This window comes from Ylistrum balloti, unplaced genomic scaffold, assembly GCF_031769215.1.
Source record: "Ylistrum balloti isolate Yb309-2 unplaced genomic scaffold, AGI_CSIRO_Ybal_v1 Utg369870, whole genome shotgun sequence".
In the NCBI taxonomy this organism is placed as follows: Eukaryota; Metazoa; Mollusca; class Bivalvia; order Pectinida; family Pectinidae; genus Ylistrum; species Ylistrum balloti.
In genome coordinates, this window is record NW_026782013.1 from 391,398 (window position 1) to 412,933 (window position 21,536).

General features: G+C 36.6%; 2 protein-coding genes across 2 annotated transcripts; one reads left to right on the forward strand and one right to left on the reverse strand.

The window, feature by feature from the left end:
- Positions 1–1,957: 1,957 nt before the first annotated feature.
- On the reverse strand, positions 1,958–7,345 carry LOC132545972 (alpha-(1,3)-fucosyltransferase 10-like). The gene is made up of 8 exons (XM_060209655.1): positions 7,309–7,345; positions 6,880–6,931; positions 5,625–5,716; positions 5,140–5,396; positions 4,502–4,666; positions 3,582–3,829; positions 2,917–3,088; positions 1,958–2,601 (listed from the first exon to the last, which is right to left on the reverse strand). Exons 1-8 carry the CDS (start codon positions 7,343–7,345, stop codon positions 2,071–2,073), a joined length of 1,554 nt encoding a protein of 517 aa, XP_060065638.1. The 3' UTR covers positions 1,958–2,070.
- A 5,264-nt stretch (positions 7,346–12,609) lies between these two features.
- Positions 12,610–21,235, forward strand: LOC132545983 (alpha-(1,3)-fucosyltransferase 10-like). The gene is made up of 6 exons (XM_060209669.1): positions 12,610–12,710; positions 14,320–14,362; positions 15,123–15,310; positions 18,719–19,125; positions 19,771–19,945; positions 20,270–21,235. Exons 1-6 carry the CDS (start codon positions 12,618–12,620, stop codon positions 20,786–20,788), a joined length of 1,425 nt encoding a protein of 474 aa, XP_060065652.1. The 5' UTR covers positions 12,610–12,617; the 3' UTR covers positions 20,789–21,235.
- The last annotated feature ends 301 nt before the right edge of the window (positions 21,236–21,536 follow it).

A 21,536-nucleotide genomic window follows, 5' to 3' on the forward strand; every position in this document is an offset into this window, starting at 1 on the left:
ATTGATCTTTGAACATGAATATGTTCACAATTCGTGTTTTTAATTGACAAATTTCAAAATAAACTTTAAAACTTCGGAGATTGTTACTGCATTAGTTCATTATAACGTCCCCGGTATATCTTGTTTAATTCAGTGGTATAGCTGTTGGACACAATGAGGAAGACTGAGCCGAATCGTTGGTAACAAGGTGTATATTTATTGATAGATGTACAAATAGCGCATTAACTTAAATAAATATAGGTTTTATAACAAAAATAAAGTTCTTTTTCTCTGTTTCAATCATGCATTAAAAAATCCCGATACGTATAACTTTTAAAAATAACATTTTACATAACTTCAATAGTTATCGACTGAAAATGTTTATCTAAAAAAGAACTTAGTTTTCTGCATCACGGTAGGAAAAGGAAATCCCACAAAAATACGAATTCTAAAAATTGTCTTCAAGCCCCGAGATGTCACACGATGCCAAACCGATTTTCATTTCACCGTACAACTGTTTGAAAAGACTAACCTTCCTTATTGATATGATCACAGTATATAGTGCTTGGATTTAATACAAGTACCAACATGTACCTTTTAACGTAATTACAATCCTTCCCTAACGAACTATTTTTAGTATTATGTACATACACGCCCAACCGTTTCCCTTATTCAGGATACATACTCCGCACATCTTCATTATTTTCACGGTAGTATATTAATTAACAAGTCATCCAATTTCACACACGTTCGCAAATACGCACTTATTTTAAACAAAAAAAATCATAAACATATCATAAACTCCGAAGAGGGGTAGAAGTAATGTTTCAAGAATAAAAATATTGCACTGGTTCAAAAACACAATTACATTCTTATCGAAGTGGAATGCACAAATATAAACAGCGTATCTTTTAAAATAACAGAACACCACATGTTTCCTATCGCACTAAGGCAAACAAAAGTTGTTATTCCGAACAAAACTGTAGGGAGACGAAGCACATGTTAGGGTATTCTTACAATAAACGATAATTCCAAATCCGTTATTTCTAGTTTACTAACAAAATTACAGTTTGAAAGAAATATGGACCATCATAATTTTAAAATGTGGTATATTTGACTGAAAGCTCACAAAATATACCCGATGTTTACATAAAATGAAATGCAATATCTCAAAAAACAAGAAAAGTATGGTTGTGTAAGGCTTGCCGGTGAGTGCAATGCGATGTGCAACATAAAAAGGAAGGTAAGAGTATTGAAATAGAAAATTCAATATGGGATATTCAATGGAGATAAAAGTAAGAGTTATCCCGAGTATTTCTTTTCTCGACTTAAGCTCCAGGATGAAGGACTGCATTATCAACCTACTATGTTACTTATGGAACACTGAATTTGTCTCAAATCCGCTATTAAAACATTCTACCTCTTAAACATTTTTTAGTGTATCTTTTAAATAATTTCATTCTTGATATCTCCAAACTGCAACATCACAAAAAACAGTAATTCAAATTCGATAAAAAAATATTTACACGAAAACTGTTAGAGAAGCTGTTCTAGAAGGGTTATTTGCTCCTGATCAATCCAGGTACGTAATATCGCGTTCTCTAACGGGAACAAAGTTAACAACAACATAACAATCCGGGATACGAACGTGCACAGTTCATCATCGTATAAGGAAAATTCAATATTTCTCAATGGAAACTAACATCACCGTATGTCTAAGGATACAAGGATCATGCCAAACGTTTCTTTTTAGGTGCTTTTGATATTGGCGTAAATATTGTTCATCGACATTCTTTGATGTGGAAACTCTAATGTGTTGAACCTCCTATCAAATACTCTCATGGTCTCATGGAAAGATCTTCTGATCGTCTCATAGATAGTTCTTTTGATTGTCTCAAAGAGTTCTTCTGATCGTCTCATAAACATAAAGAGCTCTTCTGATCGTCTCTTAGAGAGTTCATCTGATCGTCTCATAAAGCGTTCTACTGATCGTTTCAAAAAAGAGTTCTTCTGATTTCCTCAGAGAGTGTTCTACTGATCGTCTCATAGAGAGTTCTTCTGATCGTCTCATAGAGAGTTCTTCTGATCGTCTCATAGAGAGTTCTTCCGATCGTGCCTCTGCAGTAAATCTGCAAGACCTGTAACATCCTTGTTAGTATAAGTGATGTTGTTTGTGTCGTAGAAATGTCTAAATGCAACGGCGTTGTAAAGAGACTTTGTGTAAACACTATCATAGCCCTTATTATTCTCTACGTATTGCCCTTGATCATTGAAGTTCTTTGGTCTAGGGCAACCATAATGGTCCTTTCTTGCAACAGACATTACAGGGGGTTTCCTTTCATTCTCACGGTGTATGTTTTCATGTATTTTTCCACACATGAAACATTCAAATCCAGAGAAATGATTATGGAATTTCTTTGAACGATCCATTCCACTCACAGACCATTCTCTGTCTTTTAAAATCTTCAGTAGATTTTCATTGGTGATACCTTCTCTTTTGAAACTTGTATATTCTTCATAGATATAATCATTTTCATCCAGTAGTGTGATTGTTTTCCCCAGATTCCTCACACTAGAGAAGTCTTCTACGACCAAAGCGGACTTTTCACTCGGAAGGAATTCCTGAAACAGGTAGGAGTATGGAAAGCAGTGAACATTCATGTCTGTCCAATTCAATAGATCAAATCAACAACACATTATATTTGTACTTTCAATAGAATACCAAGAAAGTGACACATCTTAATATAAACTTTATTTTATTCCATAACAACATGCGAATAATACATAGCAAAGTATACAGAGGAATTGGAATTTGAAACAAGTTAAACAACTTATATAAATCCTTTTCCATTTCACATCTTCTAAACCATTCATATAATTTTATTGTAGGTTCTTGTACAGCGAGAATGTCTGTATAATGAAGAAGTTTAACAATACCTTGACCTTTGGTGACCCAAACACAATCGGGACAACCCCTAGATGAAGTGGTCGCCATAACTTTTCGGTCATATAGTCATCACATACGGCGTTCTCAAAGGCGAAGGCGAACTTGTACTGGGCCAGAAAACGGAAGAAAGCCTTGTCCTGGTATTTCTCCATGCCCTGTAAACTAGAGTACAAAAAGTCCTATTGATCAACCTATTTTTGTTGGTTTCTTATCAATGATTTTATAGTATTCAACTCATAACATACTGGCCGAGTAAAGTGCACACTGACAAATTATGAATAAAGTATATATCATATTATATCTGGTTGGTATTAAAACGCATTCACATTGATCGCTTTCGTAGCCTTTCACTGGATTATAATATATAAACTAGCGTAACATTTATGAATGGGGTCTAATAGTAGATGATAAAAACAAGCCGACCATTAACCGAATAAATACATGAGATGTTCGGTTTAGGGCAAGAGGGAGATTGGATTTCATTATAAATGTTAACAAAAACAGTGTAACTACTGTACGCAGACTTATATTATAATATGGATGTTAATCGAGAACATTTTAAATGTGTTGTTCTGACAAAGTAATGTGATACTTACTAAAAAGAAAATTGTCAGTAATTGTCAGGATAACATTTTTGGCACATTGCAGTACTTACTGGTCAGGCAATTTCTTGTTTGCGTGACACCTGCCGTACACGTCGACCTTTACATACTTCTGAAGAAGTTTTAGATATGTATCCCGTCCGGAAGGCACGTTACAGTCGCTATGTACAAATACCACGGGTGCCAGACGTTTTTCATTCTGGAGGTTGTTTTTCTGGTTCGCCGTCAGGAAGAACTCCATACTCTTGAGCCATTCCACGCTAGGTAGCGCCATTGTCGCCAAAGGATAAGAAGACTCCCGCTGCAAAAGAAGATATGTCCAAATTAAAAGGCAGTGTGCCGTTCATAGATCATCAGTGCTCCGACCGATGTCTGACCCTAGGGGGATGAAAGATGTTGAAGAGTACCTACTTGCCAAGGATCAATCAAACAGCTATATCCTTAAAATTCATATAATCACATTTCAGACTTACACAAAGCCAGGAGCGGAGGCAAATAAAATAGGAACATTATAAAGGAGAGTTCAATTGTGTGAATAACCGTCACATTTTACGATTATAAGATAAATACCAGTGAGTTGCAACAAATACACGAATGATATTGCGACCACTACCTGTACCTGGTGAAGCCTACGACTATTGTAATAACGACAACACTGCGACATGCAACAATCAGTTAACGGGTAGAATCGTGGCAGACTGATGGAATGCAATTCAATTGCAGGGCAAATGTAATCTTCTATTTCAAATTCCCACATATGTTTTTATAACATGCTCACTGAGATCGGAACCATTTTGGGGTTCTTGCATCTTGGATATTTCCGATAATATTTATGTAAAATGTATATGGTAGGACAGGTAACTTTGTAACAAAGGCGTGTCGACTTCTACCATAAGAAAGTTAGGCTTTGTAACAAAGGCATGCCGACTCCTGCCATATGGAAGGTAGGCTTTGTAACCGTAAGATTACTTACCTTAAATGTTGAGGTAAAATTAAACAGGCTCAAGACTTCCTCATGTGAGAAAATGAAATCATTATTTTTGGGGGATTCATCATGTTCTAGTGCCCACAGGTGATGAGGAAAGCGCGGTAAGGGCAACTGGCTAAATTCGAACTCGGTTCCGTAGAAAAGAAAGGCCTACAATAAATACATATTTAATCTTTAATGTGAAATTCTGTTTACAATATTGCTCTTAAGGTGCTCTTCCAGTGAACTAATAGCTATTATCTCTTTGCACAATTTAATAATCGTTTCGGCAAAGCACATATGGTGGTCTGTGACGCAGTGGTAACGCCCTTGCCTTTTCCCAAGGCGTCCGGGGTACGATTCCCGGAAAGGATATGATAATGTATTGAGTCACCTGCCCGACCGCATGGGTTTACCCCGGGTACTCCGGTTTCCTCCCACTGTAAGACCTCTGGCGCGCTACCATCAGAGCCAATAAAAGTTACTGATATAAGCTCAAAGCTCGTTTCGGAATGGTTGTAAAATAAATAAAGTTTATTTATAAACCATATGAGTTACACAACATAATCACACGTCCACTATCATATTGGCCAAATGACATTAAGGATGAGAAAGCTTACATTTAAAGTGAAAGCAGCACTTACTCGTACACTTGGGTCATGTTTGAGCCCTCTTTTAACCGACACATCACACTGTTTGCCATCACATGTAATCAAGTGATCCTTCATACCAGAGACTGGGGCCCACCATACAAGCACAGGGTGTTGTGGTGTATTCTTAGCGACATTGATTCCCCTGTGTTTGGTCTTTTTCCAGGTCGATATTCGACCCTTCGTCGAAAAATTGGTACGTTGTAGATAGTGATTCAGTATGTTTCGCCGACTTGTTTTTTTCAAAGAATCTTAAATAGAAGTGATTTAAATTTTGAAAAATAATTCAGACATGTCAATAAAAAATGTGTCCATAATACATTGTGCGTTGCAAACGGCATGCTGTTAAACTTTAAGTTTAAAAAACCCGTCAATTAGCATGTTTACTGAATGTACTGTCGTTCTGTCTGCAACAGTACATCAAGGGACTTAACTCTGATAGCGCTAGGCCACTATTACAGAGATACCCAGATACTAACCATCAAGTGAATCTGTCCACCGACCAGCTGTCCATAATGAGAATGACAATAATATTACGAAGACTACACATTTGTAAAAAAGAGAGCGGTTTCTGAAAAAAAAAGAAAAATGTAACGATTACCAACATTCAGTTTGATTATATCATGGTTATTCAAATCTCTGTACAATACTCTACAGATCAACCACCACGTTATTACTTGTATTTTATACCAGTCTATTAAGAAAAACTAGAACATTTGGTTTAAAAGAATACATCTGCTGATAAGTAGCTTTGCTGGACAATACAGTGATAGAGGTAATTCAAGGATATGTACAACAAGTACGACTTTTATAGGATTTATATCAGATTGATAGAGAAAAGGATAAAGATAAGAATTACCTTTTGCAAAACTTCGGTATCATCTTTAATTTCACAACAAACGGAATCCGTCTGAAATACAAGAATGTGACGTATATGATAAATAGTCGGTGTCACATACAACGACAATACACCAAGTTCACCGGTTGTATTGTTATGTCCCTTTTCATGTAATACGAGGGATTAGGTAAGGTTTGGGGGTAGAGCCTCATAACAGCTGTAACCTAAACCACTACATTATAATTCAGACATGGTCGTGTAGTGGAGCAGACCAGCACAAAATGTAATATACATTATGTAAAAATGATAGACTTCAAACTTTTCTTTAATTATTGTCATTTAGTGTCGATGACTGATTTGATGTCCATTTGTACTGTCATGCATGGATGGTGTGGTGTGGATTGAACATCGATATTTTTATAAACCCATCCCGTTCTTAAAGTGTTTTACTTTGATCCAAAACGATACTGTAGCCAAATGGCCATTTCTTCAATATAAACGTCTTAGTTTTGTAAATAAACCTTATAATATGTCGCATCTGCTACTTAAACCACATCAGACATTAAAATACGTGAATGGTAACGCACATGTCTTTTAGGAAGGTGACCGAAGTTCAATTTTCTTATTGCAAATAAAACAAAAATGTATGGGGTGATGTGCCCGACCACATGGGTTTATCCCGGGCACTAAAATTTCCCCACAGTCAGACCACGAAACCCTTGAAATCTGAAAGGCAAGAGTAAAACTGAACATACGTGACTGTCATGACACGGCCGTTTTGTTCATTTTCAAATATCAAAGAATACTTTCCTGACCTGTAAGCGTGACAAGAATAAAATCAAGAGATAAAAACGAATGCCATGAACACATCAATACGTATTTACGAAGTCAACTACCTTGGTGTGAACATTGCGAAGTCCTTAAAGTTCACTTTAGTAACATCTTGTCCTTAAATAAGAAATGTATTGGCCATATCCATCAAACATACGTACTAGAATCGGAAATCAAGGACACAACAGACTCATCTACCACTTTCATCGTTTTAACAAAGAAACTAACACGAGACGCCTGATGATTTCAATTTCTCTTATGTAAGTTCTTATTTCTTGATAGCAACATCAAGCATCCCGACCAATGGCATTAACATGTCACGACTGATGTTATATTCCCTGGCCTGTTACCAATATCACGATTTTCGGGCAAAATAACACAGGGTTCCCATAGATGCTGGTTGATGAGGCTCGTTTATATGTCAGGTGGCGCCGTTGTTCACTTTGTTCTCATTTGGTACGTGATATTACTTGAATTATACAGAAGACGCTTACCCTTCCGGAACACCATGTCTTTTTCAGAACTCTCCATGGTAATCTTTGTTTTGTTCTTATTTTGCCATAGATTCATTGAATTCATGTGCGAATGAAGATTGTCAATATGACTGTTTTACAATACGGATGTGAACGTCACTGTGTCAGAGTAATATGATTCTAGAAATTGTTCTTGAAAAAGACAATGCAACATGTTGTCGAAGTCGAGACTCCAGCTTGTTTGCTAGATTAGCTCCCCGTGATTAGACAGGGTCATTTTGAGGCAGGGTCTCCTTGTAGCAGCTTGTGGCTTTCTCACTGAACATCACTGAAAGCCCAAGTTGTAGCTTCATGGTATTTTGTTCAGAGTACATACACAACCTATCATTATTATGAGAGAAGCTGTGCAGTCACAATATCGAATTAGACGTAGTAATAGACAGATTTACAGCTTTGTAAGCAGTATAATCAGTGCTACACAGAGCTGGTTAAAAGAACTATTCACCCCTTGGATATGAGATGGGGGATCTCCAACTGATGGGAGCAAAATGAGGCTGGCTTTCCAATTTGCGACTTAATAATCTTTTACCGAAGACTGAGATCATTTTTCCTCTTCTCTTACACATTCTTAAGGATGGGTTCCTGTTGTCCTCTTTCAACAGTTGTATGTCTCTAAAAAGTAGTCTGGTCAGTATAAGATTATTCAGAAATATTAAATATCACTTGAAAAAGTACAGAGAAATCGAAAGAGTCGCGGGGCTCATATTGTATTGTATTTTTAAAGTTAAACCGAAAGACTGAAGAAACAACAAATTAGATACCCACATGTCAGCATAATCTTAACTCCAAACTCATTTGGATGCAATTGCTTCATCGACAACACCCGCCATGTAAATCTTAGTTTAAGTAATATGTTGCCAAACGAGAACAGGGATAGCAACGACAGAACCACAAGGCATACTTACGAGTATCAAACATGTCCAACTTCATGTAACACAAGAAAAAAATACAGTATTATTTGATGAAATCATTATGGCGACCATGAAACTTCCCCGTAATATCTATCAGTCTGTAAAACTCGACACGCTCTATATTGTCAGCTGTGGGCATTTCTCACAAAACTCGTCATGTTGGATACAACCCCTTGAACGTCGAATCGACTATAACATGAATAATAGGGAATTTAAAAAATCGCCATGCGTAACATACAGCTTGGCGGAAAACAGTCCCTGTTGATTTCGCTGTAGGGAAAGATCGGGTAGGAGGCTGATGTAGAGAAGTTAGTCGTGTCATTGATTTACAGTGTTGATGGGTATATACGATAGAAATAGTCAACACTTTTCTTGGTTTTTGAAGGATATTATCAATATATCTAAGAGGTTAAATGAAGGATTTGGCGAGCTCTTCGTAATTTGCTTTGATAAATGCAACCTCGTTTGAAAACAAAAAAAAATCAGCTATGACAGATCATTTTGTTCTTTTATAGGTATTCCAATAGTCCGTTGAAGATATAACCATCAATCTCGATTTAACCAGAAATTCGACCAGTATACACGGCATAAAACAGTCCCTGTAAAACTCATTATTTAATCCAATCTATTGAACTAGGACTGCTTCGTACCCTATCTTAGTCAACAGGGATTTCAGAGCAGGCGAGGTTTGTTCAACAGAACAAATACAGAAGTTAAAAGCACCCCATATTCGACACATAGTTCTTCAAGGCCACACATCAACGCACACGTGTCAACACTATTAGCAATAGGTTCACTTAAGTAATCCTTATCAAAGTATGTTTATATCAGTATTCGCGAAGAGCTCTATCGACACCTACCTTATTCAGAAAGGGCTGCATGGGCCCTTCGATGACGGTAATACAGACCAGCAAGTTCTGTAATACAAACTGTAAAACACAGATCAGCAAGTTCTGTAATACAACTGTAAGACACAGACCCGCAAGTTCTGTGATACAACAGTAAGACACAAATCCGCAAGTTCAAAGTGTAGCAGATTGAGTCGTAGCTACCAGCTTGTAATAGCCAGACGACCGAGGAACTATACCTGTGCTCATATGTATGACGCTGATATACAAGTACAGTAGTACACTTATGGTGGTATACGTGCTTACCGCGTTTTAAAGCCATCCAAGTATAAAACATTAACATATTTTCTTTACCACATCTACCCGCATGGCGATCAAAGGTGTATATGTACATAATTGTTTTAAAACAGTGTGATATCGAACATTGTTATCTGTAATTGGTTTCAGAGGTAGCTGGTCGATAGCATTCTGCATCAATTATTAACAGACAATCATTTACAACTATCGTTTCAGACACTTAATGGTGATGGAAAATTTAGATAAATCGTAATTAAGATTTTAAAATGTTCAACCGGTCGTGGATAGTTTTATTTAAATAATATATAGTTTCGAAGTGTTATCTGACAAAATTGTATTGGGTGCAGAGAATGTGTTAAGTAGAAGAATTTTTACAGAGAATATAGACAACTATACATATATATATACACATATAATGAAAATGTACAATGTGAAGATGAACTACTATGATACAATTAATGGATATGTAATATAGTCTGTACTAGGATGAGTCACACTGTGTAATCAAATTATCAAATGTTGTATATGTAATAAAATGATGTTCGTTAAAAAATATATAAACTCTAAGTTTTTTCTCCCATCTCGGATGTACAATATGTGTGTGTAAGACTGTTGAATTATTGAATACCATTAAGTAGTTGCCTCAAATCATGCTTATTTTGCCACGTAACATTTTATTTTAGGAATGTAAACTTTACTAACATTAAATATTTTATACATTGTACATTACTGACACAACACTGATAACAGATGCAACGTTCGTTCATGGCTGGAATAGCGTTGTAGCATAATTGTCATCAAAGAAATAAAGTATATATGAGAGAAGCCCGTGTGTTTATCGTTACTAAAGCAATACCATTTAGACATGTATGTTAACCTTGACACCAATATTTCCATGCAAATACAATTTGACCGATGACCTTTGGTAATCCTATATATACAAATGAAAAGTACACTATATTGATACGTATTGATAAACAATTCGATCTGTGACGTTTGGTGACCTTTAACAGAACTAATTTATGTTTTTAAGATGTAGAATTTAAAAGTACATCCTAATGATCGATTTGGAATGTGACCTTTGTTGACATTAACAATGACCCTTGATTAAACTTAACTTGGTTGTAACATATGTAAATGTAAAAAACAAAGTATATAATATTTATAAAAAGCGATCTGTGTCTTTGGAGATTTGTGAAGATTTTAACATTTCTAAGACAATCGAAAGAACATACATGTATAGCATATTTATCAGTATTTATGGAATATTTGACTTGTGACCTCTCAGAGTCAATCGATACATTAACACACCTTTCAGAAGATGCTGATCACTTTTATACACGTGATTTTTAATATCTTCACAATATCGTGGTCGGTAACCTATGGGCCTGGCGCTCACCGTGGGTTACCGATGATGCCTGATATATACATGAACTATCGTTACATCAAACACCCAACAGAGTGTAGCACCGTACTGCTTCCTTTTACGATCACTACAAAGTACGAAGATCCATATATTGATTGGAAACTTTTATTCTGAAGAAAATAAATTCATAAATAAATTAACACTTTTCTCATACTAAAACCATATATATAATAGCATGGTGTTTAAAATTGTGTGATGTCAGGGAGAGGAACTGCGCGGTTACAGGAAATGTTACTGTGTAGTTACAGGAAATAGAACTATGTGGTGACAGGAAATAGTATTGTGCTTTGACATGAAATGGTATTGTGTGGTGAAAGGAAATGATACTGTGTAGCGACAGGAAATGAAACTGTGTTGGGACAGGAAATAGCACTGCGTGGTGACAAGAAATAGAACTGTGTGTTGACAGGAAATAGTAGTGTGCTTTGGTAGGAAATGGCACTGTGGAGTGACAGGAAATGTAATTGTGTGGTTACAGGAAATGGAATTGCAAGGTAACAGGAAATAGAACTGTGTGGTGACAGGAAATAGTATTGGGCTTTGACAGAAAATGGTATTGTGAGGCGACAGGAAATGATACTTTGTGGTGACAGGCAATAGCACTCTGTGGTGTCGGGAAATTGTGCTGTATGGTACCAGGGAATGACACAGTTTGGTGACAGGAAATGTAATGTGTGGTGACAGGAAACAGTATTCGGTGGTGACAGGAAATAATATTCTGTGGTGACAGAGAATGAAACTGTGTGGTGACAGGAAATAGTGTTGCGTTGTGACCGCAAATGGTATCGTTACTAGTTAGTGAATAGTGTTCTTTTAACTTCCTAGTAAACCATTGGTCCAGATACCTATATATCTCGTATGAAACAGATCACTATTGCGCATCGCCAGACTTTTCTTTGAACATATTAAAGATGGTACGTCTCCCCTATGGCTTTGCTTGAGAGAAAAGACGATAGTTAGTGTGGCGAATGACGACTGCAACGAGGACCGTGTCATAGCTTCATATCGAGTGACCATTGGATGAGGGCAGAGCTACGTCTCACATCAATAATGGTATAAGCGAAACATGAAGTACATGTAGTTTTTAATCTTCAAACTGAAATGTTTATGTGTTTTTATTTGATCGCTGCACAGACTTAAATCTAGGTCTGTGATCGTTGTCATTATGACAAATCATTTCATTACATGTCACTGTATTAAAATCATATACTGAATGTCAACCGTGTAAGGGAAACGTGTTATTTTCAATATTTCATATTTTTATTTATTTATTTCTCGCGAGGTAAAAGGGATGTTTTTCGTCTAAGCAAAGTTGGTGCGTAATTATTTTATTATACATAATTTGACAATTAAATTTCGTCGTAGTTCCAGCCTAAATTTTCAGATTTTTTTCAATAGAAGCCAGCGTGTAATTTATGCATGTCTTTGTTGTAATTAATGCAAACGAATAAAAATATATACAAATCGTACAGTATGTACCGGTAATTATGATGATATTTCCTATGATTTGGAGTCGAATATAATAAATTGATGTAGTTTTTGGTGTCCTGTCTTTATTAATTTCAATTTCCCCGTAGACTTTAAGTTGACTTTTGCTCTGCTTCTATCAAGTACACATGTGTATTTACAATCACTGATATCTGGATTTACTGCAGTATCGTTTGTTTCGTGTCATTCATTCCGCTTGGATTTTCCGCTCCGTTATTTGTACATACCCTGCGGCCGGAAGCGGTATGGTATACACGTGTGTATGTTGACACTTGTGTTGGAGCAGACGGCTCGAACATAATGCCGTCACATCGGCTTCTCTTTCGGGCATTCCTGTATCTCATCTGCCTTTCTGTCCTTGTGCCGTTCATCATCTTCGTTAGTGAGAACTACGTAAGTAAACGATTTTATTAAACCAGATCGAACAAAATGAGATCAACAGTGTTCAGGTTAGACTGTTTTTGTACGTGTGCTACTTCTCGTACATCTAAGTACACAGGACTGTATTTCATTTTTGGTAAGTTTTATTACTGTATAGTGTATACACAAAACATGATGTGGAGGATTTCAATAACAACCATGCGTATTTTGTATGTATGGAGACCGTGATTTGACTTAATATATCTTCAATCATTGATAGATACGCTGATAACTATAATCATGCACAGTTCTCCATATAGTATACGTACATGAAAACTACTTGTTATCAATGTTGTGGTGGTTAGATCATAATGATTCAGCGCTATTACTTGTCAAATAATCAAACAGTGTATATTAAAGTATATAGCTAGACCTGTGAGTCTGACTCTGGTTAACACACAGTCAAGACACAACTCCGTGTAATATTACAGGCGCCCCACAAATCTAGCTGTGGGGGATAGGAAACACGATCATTTGTAGACCTACACTAGACTTGACCGGTGAAATTGTAGATTTGAAATTAACGTCGCCGCCCAATATTTATATTAACAGTTTATCATACGGTTAAGTAAATTGACATCTCTGATCAAGTTCGTCTTTGTAAATATGTTATGCTGAATCCAATCTAACTGGTATGTGGTCATAATTAAAGTTTGCATTAGGATCAGGTGGTAGATACAGTGGCAATTTCCCTTTAGTTGAGCGATAGTGTCAGAAACGCTGCTACCTCGAACCCAGCGATGTCAGGATGTTTCTCATTGTTCATGCCTATTGCGGATACGGTCCCGTTGGCCATCCAGGGTAGAAGCTATAGATGATTGATATACTACCTTGTATATATTGAACCTGGGTTGATGTTGTTGTCTTCGGTGGTCGAAGTGTTAATAAAGGAGGGGGTAGTTTAGAAGTTGAGAGTAAAGGAGCTGTGGAGTGTCCCACTAGAGACCGAAACGTCACTAGTTCGAACCCCAGCGATGCCCTGGATGTTTTTCATTATCCCTTCCTTTTCACCATAATATGAAATCTTTCTTGAAGGAAGGCTTTGTGAAAAAGTTCAGCGAAATGATGCTCCCATGTGGCTGTCGAAATAATATGCTCCCAGTAGAATGTTAAATCAGGATATATTATTATATATATCAACTTATCTAGTGACACATTGGTGATATACATTTAATACATGATAATATGGTGGAGTTTCATATTTGACATGGACAGAGTTGTCTTGTCGTGATGTATGAAATAGAGTTCAAAGTCTGTACTTTTTATGTGAAACTATGTAACTAGGTATCTTTGGTTTGTTGCTTAATGTTCGGGGGACGGTACATGTCAATTATCTACTGTTTGTAATGAAAGTGGGAATTCAAAAATGTTTTTTTGTTACATGAATAATCACTTTTTTTTTTGTCAAATTCTTTCCTGAAATTCTACGGTACAGTGTATTGCTGTTTTTTTTTTTTAATTTTGCTCATATGTATTTTCTCGGCTCATTTATCGACTCATCTGATAAGTTCTAATTAGATTATACCGTTTTATAAAATAACAGTACAACACTGTAACACGTATTTTTATTCATTGATTCTAGTTCTACGGACATTCCGACAGTACGAGTGAATTTGAGCAGGAAGGTATGTACTCTGCGTGGCCAGTGTGTCATACTATACTAAACTATATGTTATACAAATACCTAACTTTTCTATAATGTCATGTTGTCTGTGAAAGAGAAAATTTCGTTACGGTCCCGCTTGCGATTGCCAGAAATGCGCGTTTACATTATTTTATATGTCTGTCTGCCTGCACATATTTTGGATCTATTATTCAATTTCCTTTAAACTATATGCTTCATAGAAATGTTTTAGTTCAATATGTTGTACTGTTTTAAACCGGTGTAGTGTTTATTGTCTATTTTCGGAAATGTCGCAAGACTTTATACAGTTTTTAGAAGGGAATCAATTTGAGAACGGTATTGGAAATGGTTTTGGTAAATTCTGCCTTCGATTTCCAAGGACACCGGTCACCGTAACATTGAATTACGTCATCGCAACGATGAAGACATAGTTCATGCCTTGGCAATGATATGAAAACGAAAAGGACTGCATGAGAGTGTGGCATCTTTGAAATATTTAGATAACATGTAATAACCTAGAACTGAATAGTTAATCTGTTATTTGCTTTGGTCTTAATTAATCCAATGATAAATCTTGGTTGTACGATTGATCAATGTTCAAAGGAAATCGGGATCTGTACATAATGAACAAAACTTTGGGATTCTTAAAGATGAGTTAAGATAGTTTTGATTTGTTTGGGTTTAGCTTGATAAGTACGTGACTAGTGCTTAAATATAATCCAATGTTATCGGATTAACCTATTTAACACTTCAAATCACAGCTCTAGAGGAGACAAAAGACCGCCATGATCCGTCTGGGGAGATGAAGGCCATAAAAGAGGTTATCACCACGCCCATAGTTCTGTGGTGGACCCCGTTTACTGGGGATCCTGGTTCATACAAACGGTGTGGCGAACACAGATGTTTCTTTACAGTAGACCGGCATTACAGGAGACACAACAAGACCAAGGTATGTTATTGTTAAAAGAACTAAGATTGGTCGGTTGCGTGTTTGGTTTTCCATCTTCATGACCCTTCCTGTTACCAAGTATGATTTCAGTAATGATAAATTTTGATTTTCTTTGTTACGCAGGGAGAGTAGCAGCATAACATCGAAAAACACAAACAAACAAAAAAAACATGTAGATACAAACGCGCAGACTACTGCCTCAAAGAAAGCAGGTACCTGCACCAAATTGTCTCCATTAACGTGCTGTTACATTTTTAGCACACCATCAGCTGGTCGGCTATTCAAATCACTCTGCGTCCGTGTTTCGTCCGTCCGTAATCAATTTTTGTTATCGTTATTTCTTGAGAAGTACTGGATGGGTCTTTTTCAAATTACATATGTAGGTTCCCCTTGGTCCCTGCTTGTGCCCGTTTTATGTTGGGACTGATAAAAACAAAAACAAAATGACCGACTCACTGCCATCTTTGATTTTGACTTTGCAAGGTTGTTATCGCTATTTCTTAAGAACCACTGTATAGAATTTTCTCAAATTTCATGTTTAGGTTCCCTTAGGTCCCTAGTTGTGCCAGTTTGATTTTGGGTGTGATAAATAACCAAATGGCTAACAGGCGACCTTGTATTTTATCTTTGCCAGTTTGTTATCGCCATTTCTTGAGAATTACTGCAAAGAACTTTCTTAAATTTCACATGCAGGCTCTCCTTGTTCCCATGTTGTGCCAGTTAGATTTTGGGTCTGATCGGAAAAACAGAATGACTCACAAGCGGCCATCTTGGATTTTGACTTCGAAAGTTTGTTATCACTATTTCTTAAATACTTCTCTATGGATCTTTCTCAATTTTCATGTATATATCCTTTTAGGTCCCTAGTTGTGCCATTCGATTTTTGGTCTTATCAGAAAAAAATGGTCGAAAAGCGGCCATCTTTGATTTTAAATTTGAAAGATTTTATTTACTATTTCTTGAGAAGTCCGGAATGGATATCTCTCAAATTTCATACGTATGCTTCCTTTGGTCTCTCCTTGTGCTTGTTTGATTTTGGGACTGATCAGAAGAAACAAAGTGGCTTCCAGGCGGCCATTTCGGATTTGGCAGGTAAACATTATCGCTATTTCTGCAAAGGAATGTTCACATGTCTAATCATTTAGAGCAAAAACAGAGAAAAGAAGAGAAAAGATCCAACTTTCAATGAGCATATAAAGATTAACCAATGATGGGCACCAAAATCCCTCTGGGATCTCTTGTTAAGACTGCCGACTTTATTTGACTAATCTGTAAGGCAAAATGACACACTTCGCTCTAAAATTGTGACAAAACGAATTGAAATAAAAATACATGGAATATCATTTTGATTTTTAGCATTAATGAGACCATAACAACGTAAGATTTGTGAACATATTTATCATGAATTGCGATTCTTGGAAAATGCCCCGAAACACAATGCTGTTATAACTCCATTAATGCCGAAACAGTTTTCTAAACATTAAGACCTAGAAAGCTTTAAAATCTTAGTGAAATTTACACAGAGAGAAAGCCTGATCGTATGTAAGTATAAGACTATTCTTAAATTTAGTTGATTTTCATTCTGTCCCTTTCCATTGAAGTGATATTTAGTGTCAGTTTACATGTATGCAAACACAAGAAGTTGTAATTAAGTTAACGCTGAATAATATCGTGTTAAATGGCGACAGACTTGCAACAGTTCATCTTCCACATTAATAGCTAAATATGTTGAAGATGTCTCCAAGCAACCGTATCTGCATTAATAGGAAGCCTCATTTTATGGAGTGTTTCAATGTAACCGATTGTAATCGAGTGTGTTTGGCAACCTTGATCTCCACTCGTCAAGGTGCACTGGCTATATATAATACACTGTTAATGGGATATGTATTAGTCAATGGCAGCCCTAGCATGTACCTATCGATTGTATAGGTATACAGAGGATGCCTTCATGGGACTGAAACAATTATCATCCATTTAATAGAGTATTCATTCATTATTGATCAGAAACAGGTTTTGGTCTATGCCTGTCGAATACACCCACTGGGAAATTTAATTGGTTATTGTCGTTTGGAGAAATTCCCTATAAACCAATATATGTGTTGAACTAACGCAGACATTGTATCGATGTATCTATTCTATTAAATTTTCAACAGAAATTTTTATGTGCTTGGCTAGTTTCTTTTATTTGTCTATAGCGTTCACACACCTACCACAATATCAAAACATCGATTGTTTTATAATGATGATCAAATCGACTGATTTTTAACTAGAGGGATTTGTTAGCAAGCAACGTCAAGGAAGTAAAAAAAGTATGGTCAGTTGAACTGGGATGTCTTGTTGCTCCACACATTGTTACCTAAAGACACTACCAGCGACAATCACACATTGTAACCTTAAGAAACTACCAGCGACAATCACACATTGTATCCTTAAGAAACTACCAGCGACAATCACATATTGTATCCTTATGGAACTACCGGCGACAATCACACATTGTAACCTTAATAAACTACCAGAGACCATCACAATCACACATTGTAACCTTAAGAAACTAACAGCGACAATCACAATCACACATTGTAACCTTAAGACACTACCAGCGACAATCACACATTGTATCCTTCAGACACTACCAGCGACAATTACACATTGTAACGTTAAGAAACTATCAGCGACAATCACACATTGTAACCTTAAGAAACTACCAGCGACAATCACACATTGTAACCTTAATAAACTACCAGCGACAATCACATATTGTATCCTTATGGAACTACCGGCGACAATCACACAATGTAACCTTAATAAACTACCAGAGACCATCACAATCACACATTGTAACCTTAAGAAACTAACAGCGACAATCACAATCACACATTGTAACCTTAAGACACTACCAGCGACAATCACACATTGTAACGTTAAGAAACTACCAGCGATAATCACACATTGTATCCTTAAGAAACTACCAGCGACAATCACACATTGTAACCTTAAGAAACTACCAGCGATAATCACACATTGTATCCTTAAGAAACTACCAGAGACGTCAAAGGACAATTTCGCCAGAGTCCGAAATTTCTCAGGGTAGTGTTGTAGACATATAATATTTTAAACCTAGCAGGCACTTTCGTCCTGAAATGTTTTTATCGATGTCCTCAGTTCACCCAAACCTCTGGTCTAACATGGTTGACCAGGATGTGAAGAGTTTTGTGAACTTACTTACATTCTTATTTCTGATTTTGACGTTATGACGTCTCTGTGAATCTAATGCTTCACACACCTCGTCCTTAAATACGTTGCACCTTTTCATGATTAAACCATGTTCAATACTATGATTTGGTCACAAAGGCTGGGAACTGTGATTAATGTAATTATATATCTATAAATTGCTATTGTTTTTTTCAGGCGTTTATGTTCTATGGCACTGACCTTGACGATGTAGATCTTCCCTTACCAAGGAATTCACATCAGCATTGGGCACTTCTGCACGAGGAATCTCCGAAAAACAACTACATTTACTCCCATAAGTCTGTGGTAACTTTATTTAACCACACTTGTACATTTAAGAGAGAATCTGACTACCCTATACCTACGCAGTATCTCCCTAGTTTAGAATGGCTTTCTAACAGAGAATATATGGTGCCAACAGCTGAAAAGAACCGGTTACAGAAGACGGAATTATCTCCCCTTATGTATGCCCACAGCGACTGCGGCACACCCAGTGACCGTGATACATACGTAGAGTTACTGATGAAACACATTGGGGTAGACTCGTATGGCAAGTGTCTCCACAACAAGGATCTACCTCCACAGTAAGTCATGGTAGTGGTTTTCATGTCACTCTGATGTTCTTGATCACTTTGATGTTATATTCATGAGTCACGTCATCAGAATATTCACCTCAATGTCCAATAACATAGACAGCGTTTCTATCTGAATTTTTGTTTTGAAAAAAAATGTAAATGAAGAGTATTATGAAGTTAAATACACTGACACTGTTATTTCACATAAAACAGTTATTTGCAATTAAACTGGACATCATGAAAACGTAATGGCTAACGATAACGGGAGATGGAGGTCAAACATAGAAGCCACCTTAATACAGAAATTCGATGAAAGGGAATGCAGAACTTGAAAGTGTCAACATAACTTGCCTGATACAATAGAGTGTTATGGTTATATTCAACATTCGTCAGCTTTAAACCATTGATTGTGAGCTTTACCCCGTGAACGCGAGGTAATTGTACACAAAGTTTGCTTCGATAACATGTTTAGATAGTGATGTTTTTGTGACCACGATGCATTCGAGACTGTTAAAATTCAAGGTTTTGGAAGCTGAATGTCGACTGTCTATTAAGAGTAATTTTCTTACCGAACTTATAAAAAACGACGAGCCTTCTTTTTTACTGTTCATGTGTTATAATGTGTTATAATGCTTTTTTGTTGTTTTATTTCAGTTTACAACATCCTATTCAGGGCATGGATCATGTAGACTTTTATAAGCTGATATCCAAATATAAATTCTCACTGGCCTTTGAAAATGCTGTGTGTGACGACTATATGACAGAGAAATTATGGCGCCCTCTGATGGTGGGATCGGTTCCCATTGTCATGGGATCACCGAAGGTCAAGGTAGGTTACTTGGAAGTCAGGAATAGAAACGTTATTACATTAGATATAGTAACACGATAGATTCTTGCTACGGACCCTAATGTAAGATGTCTATTAATTTCGCTCTTGCATGTTTAACGATCTACTAATATACCGATATAGTTTCAAATCTTGGTCTGATATTGAGACACTGCTTGAGAAGTGAAATATCAAAAATGCAATATGCTTTGAACAATTAAAGAAGTAATATTATTTTAAATCATGTTTACTCACGATATCAGACATTTAAATTAATTACGACAAGTGGTTAACTTAACTTTCAGATCATTTTTTTCTCTTTTGTAGGATTTTTTGCCTGCCAAACACTCCGCAATAATAGTAGAGGACTTTGTTTCCATAAAACAGCTTGCTGAATACATCAAGTTTCTTAATGAAAACGACGATGAATATGAGAAATATTTAGCCTGGAAAAAGACAGGGATAGAAAATAAGTATTTGATAGAACTAATGAAAAATCGCGAGTGGGGAGTGGATGGATCCCACGGTACGAAATATCATAACTTTATCGATGGATTCGAGTGTTTTGTATGTCAGAGAATTAACGAAAATGAAAAATTAACGAAACTAGGTAAGAAACCAAGAGCCTACCTCTCCTCTCATAATCATTATGGCTGTCCGGGCCCCATAGCTTATAACAGTGAAGGTACTAGGTATGGACCCGAAGGCGTAAACAGTTGGGACTACGAGTTTGCCAACAGTCGTTACACTGCGGCGGCGATAAGATACCATGTAGACAGGGGTGTTCCATATACCAAACAACAATTACTCGCAACGGCGAACAGGATGAAAGATGAAGACCTGTAACGGAAATAGTCTGGGTCCTTGTTGTATATTTCTGTATCTAGTCGTTGGATCTGTTAGGAGTGTAGACATGTCATCTGTTTTACAAAGGAGGTATACAAAGGGAGAGAGAGGGAGAGAGAGAGAGAGGGGGGAGCCAAGAAATACGACAGACAGAGCGATAGAGCAAGCGGGCAAACAAGGAAGATTGTAAGAGAAGCGAGCATGCGAACGTACTACGAAAGAGTGTTTTTAATATTTGTTTTATTGTGATTTACGAGGTTAACTTTACTCGAAACTCCAAAATGAAGTGCCATTACAACAATTGTTCGAAAGAAATCCACGAGGAGAGATGAAGCTCTTTTATATGTGATAATTATATCCTTTCAGTAATATGAAAGTTTTATTAAAATCTTTTAGACTGATAAACGGAGATTTTTTAAAGTGTTGAAAACGTTTTTATGTTTATGGTCCTCCGTAAAACAATAAACAGAGAGGAACAAACATCTAGTCTGTCATGAATAAATTACATATAGATACATACAACACCCAAAATGACACAAGTTAACCCGAAAGCCTACCCGTTGGCTGATCAGTTATTCACCATAAAACTCTTGGATGTATCGCAGCAATATGTCAACCTCACGCATCTCAAAAAAGGAGTCGATGAAGCTACAAAAACTTTGAATCTTTGAATTGCTGAATTCATCGACTTGGCAGCAGATACCGAACAATTGAAGATTTTACGTCATCTCCCGTTCTTGTATGAAGA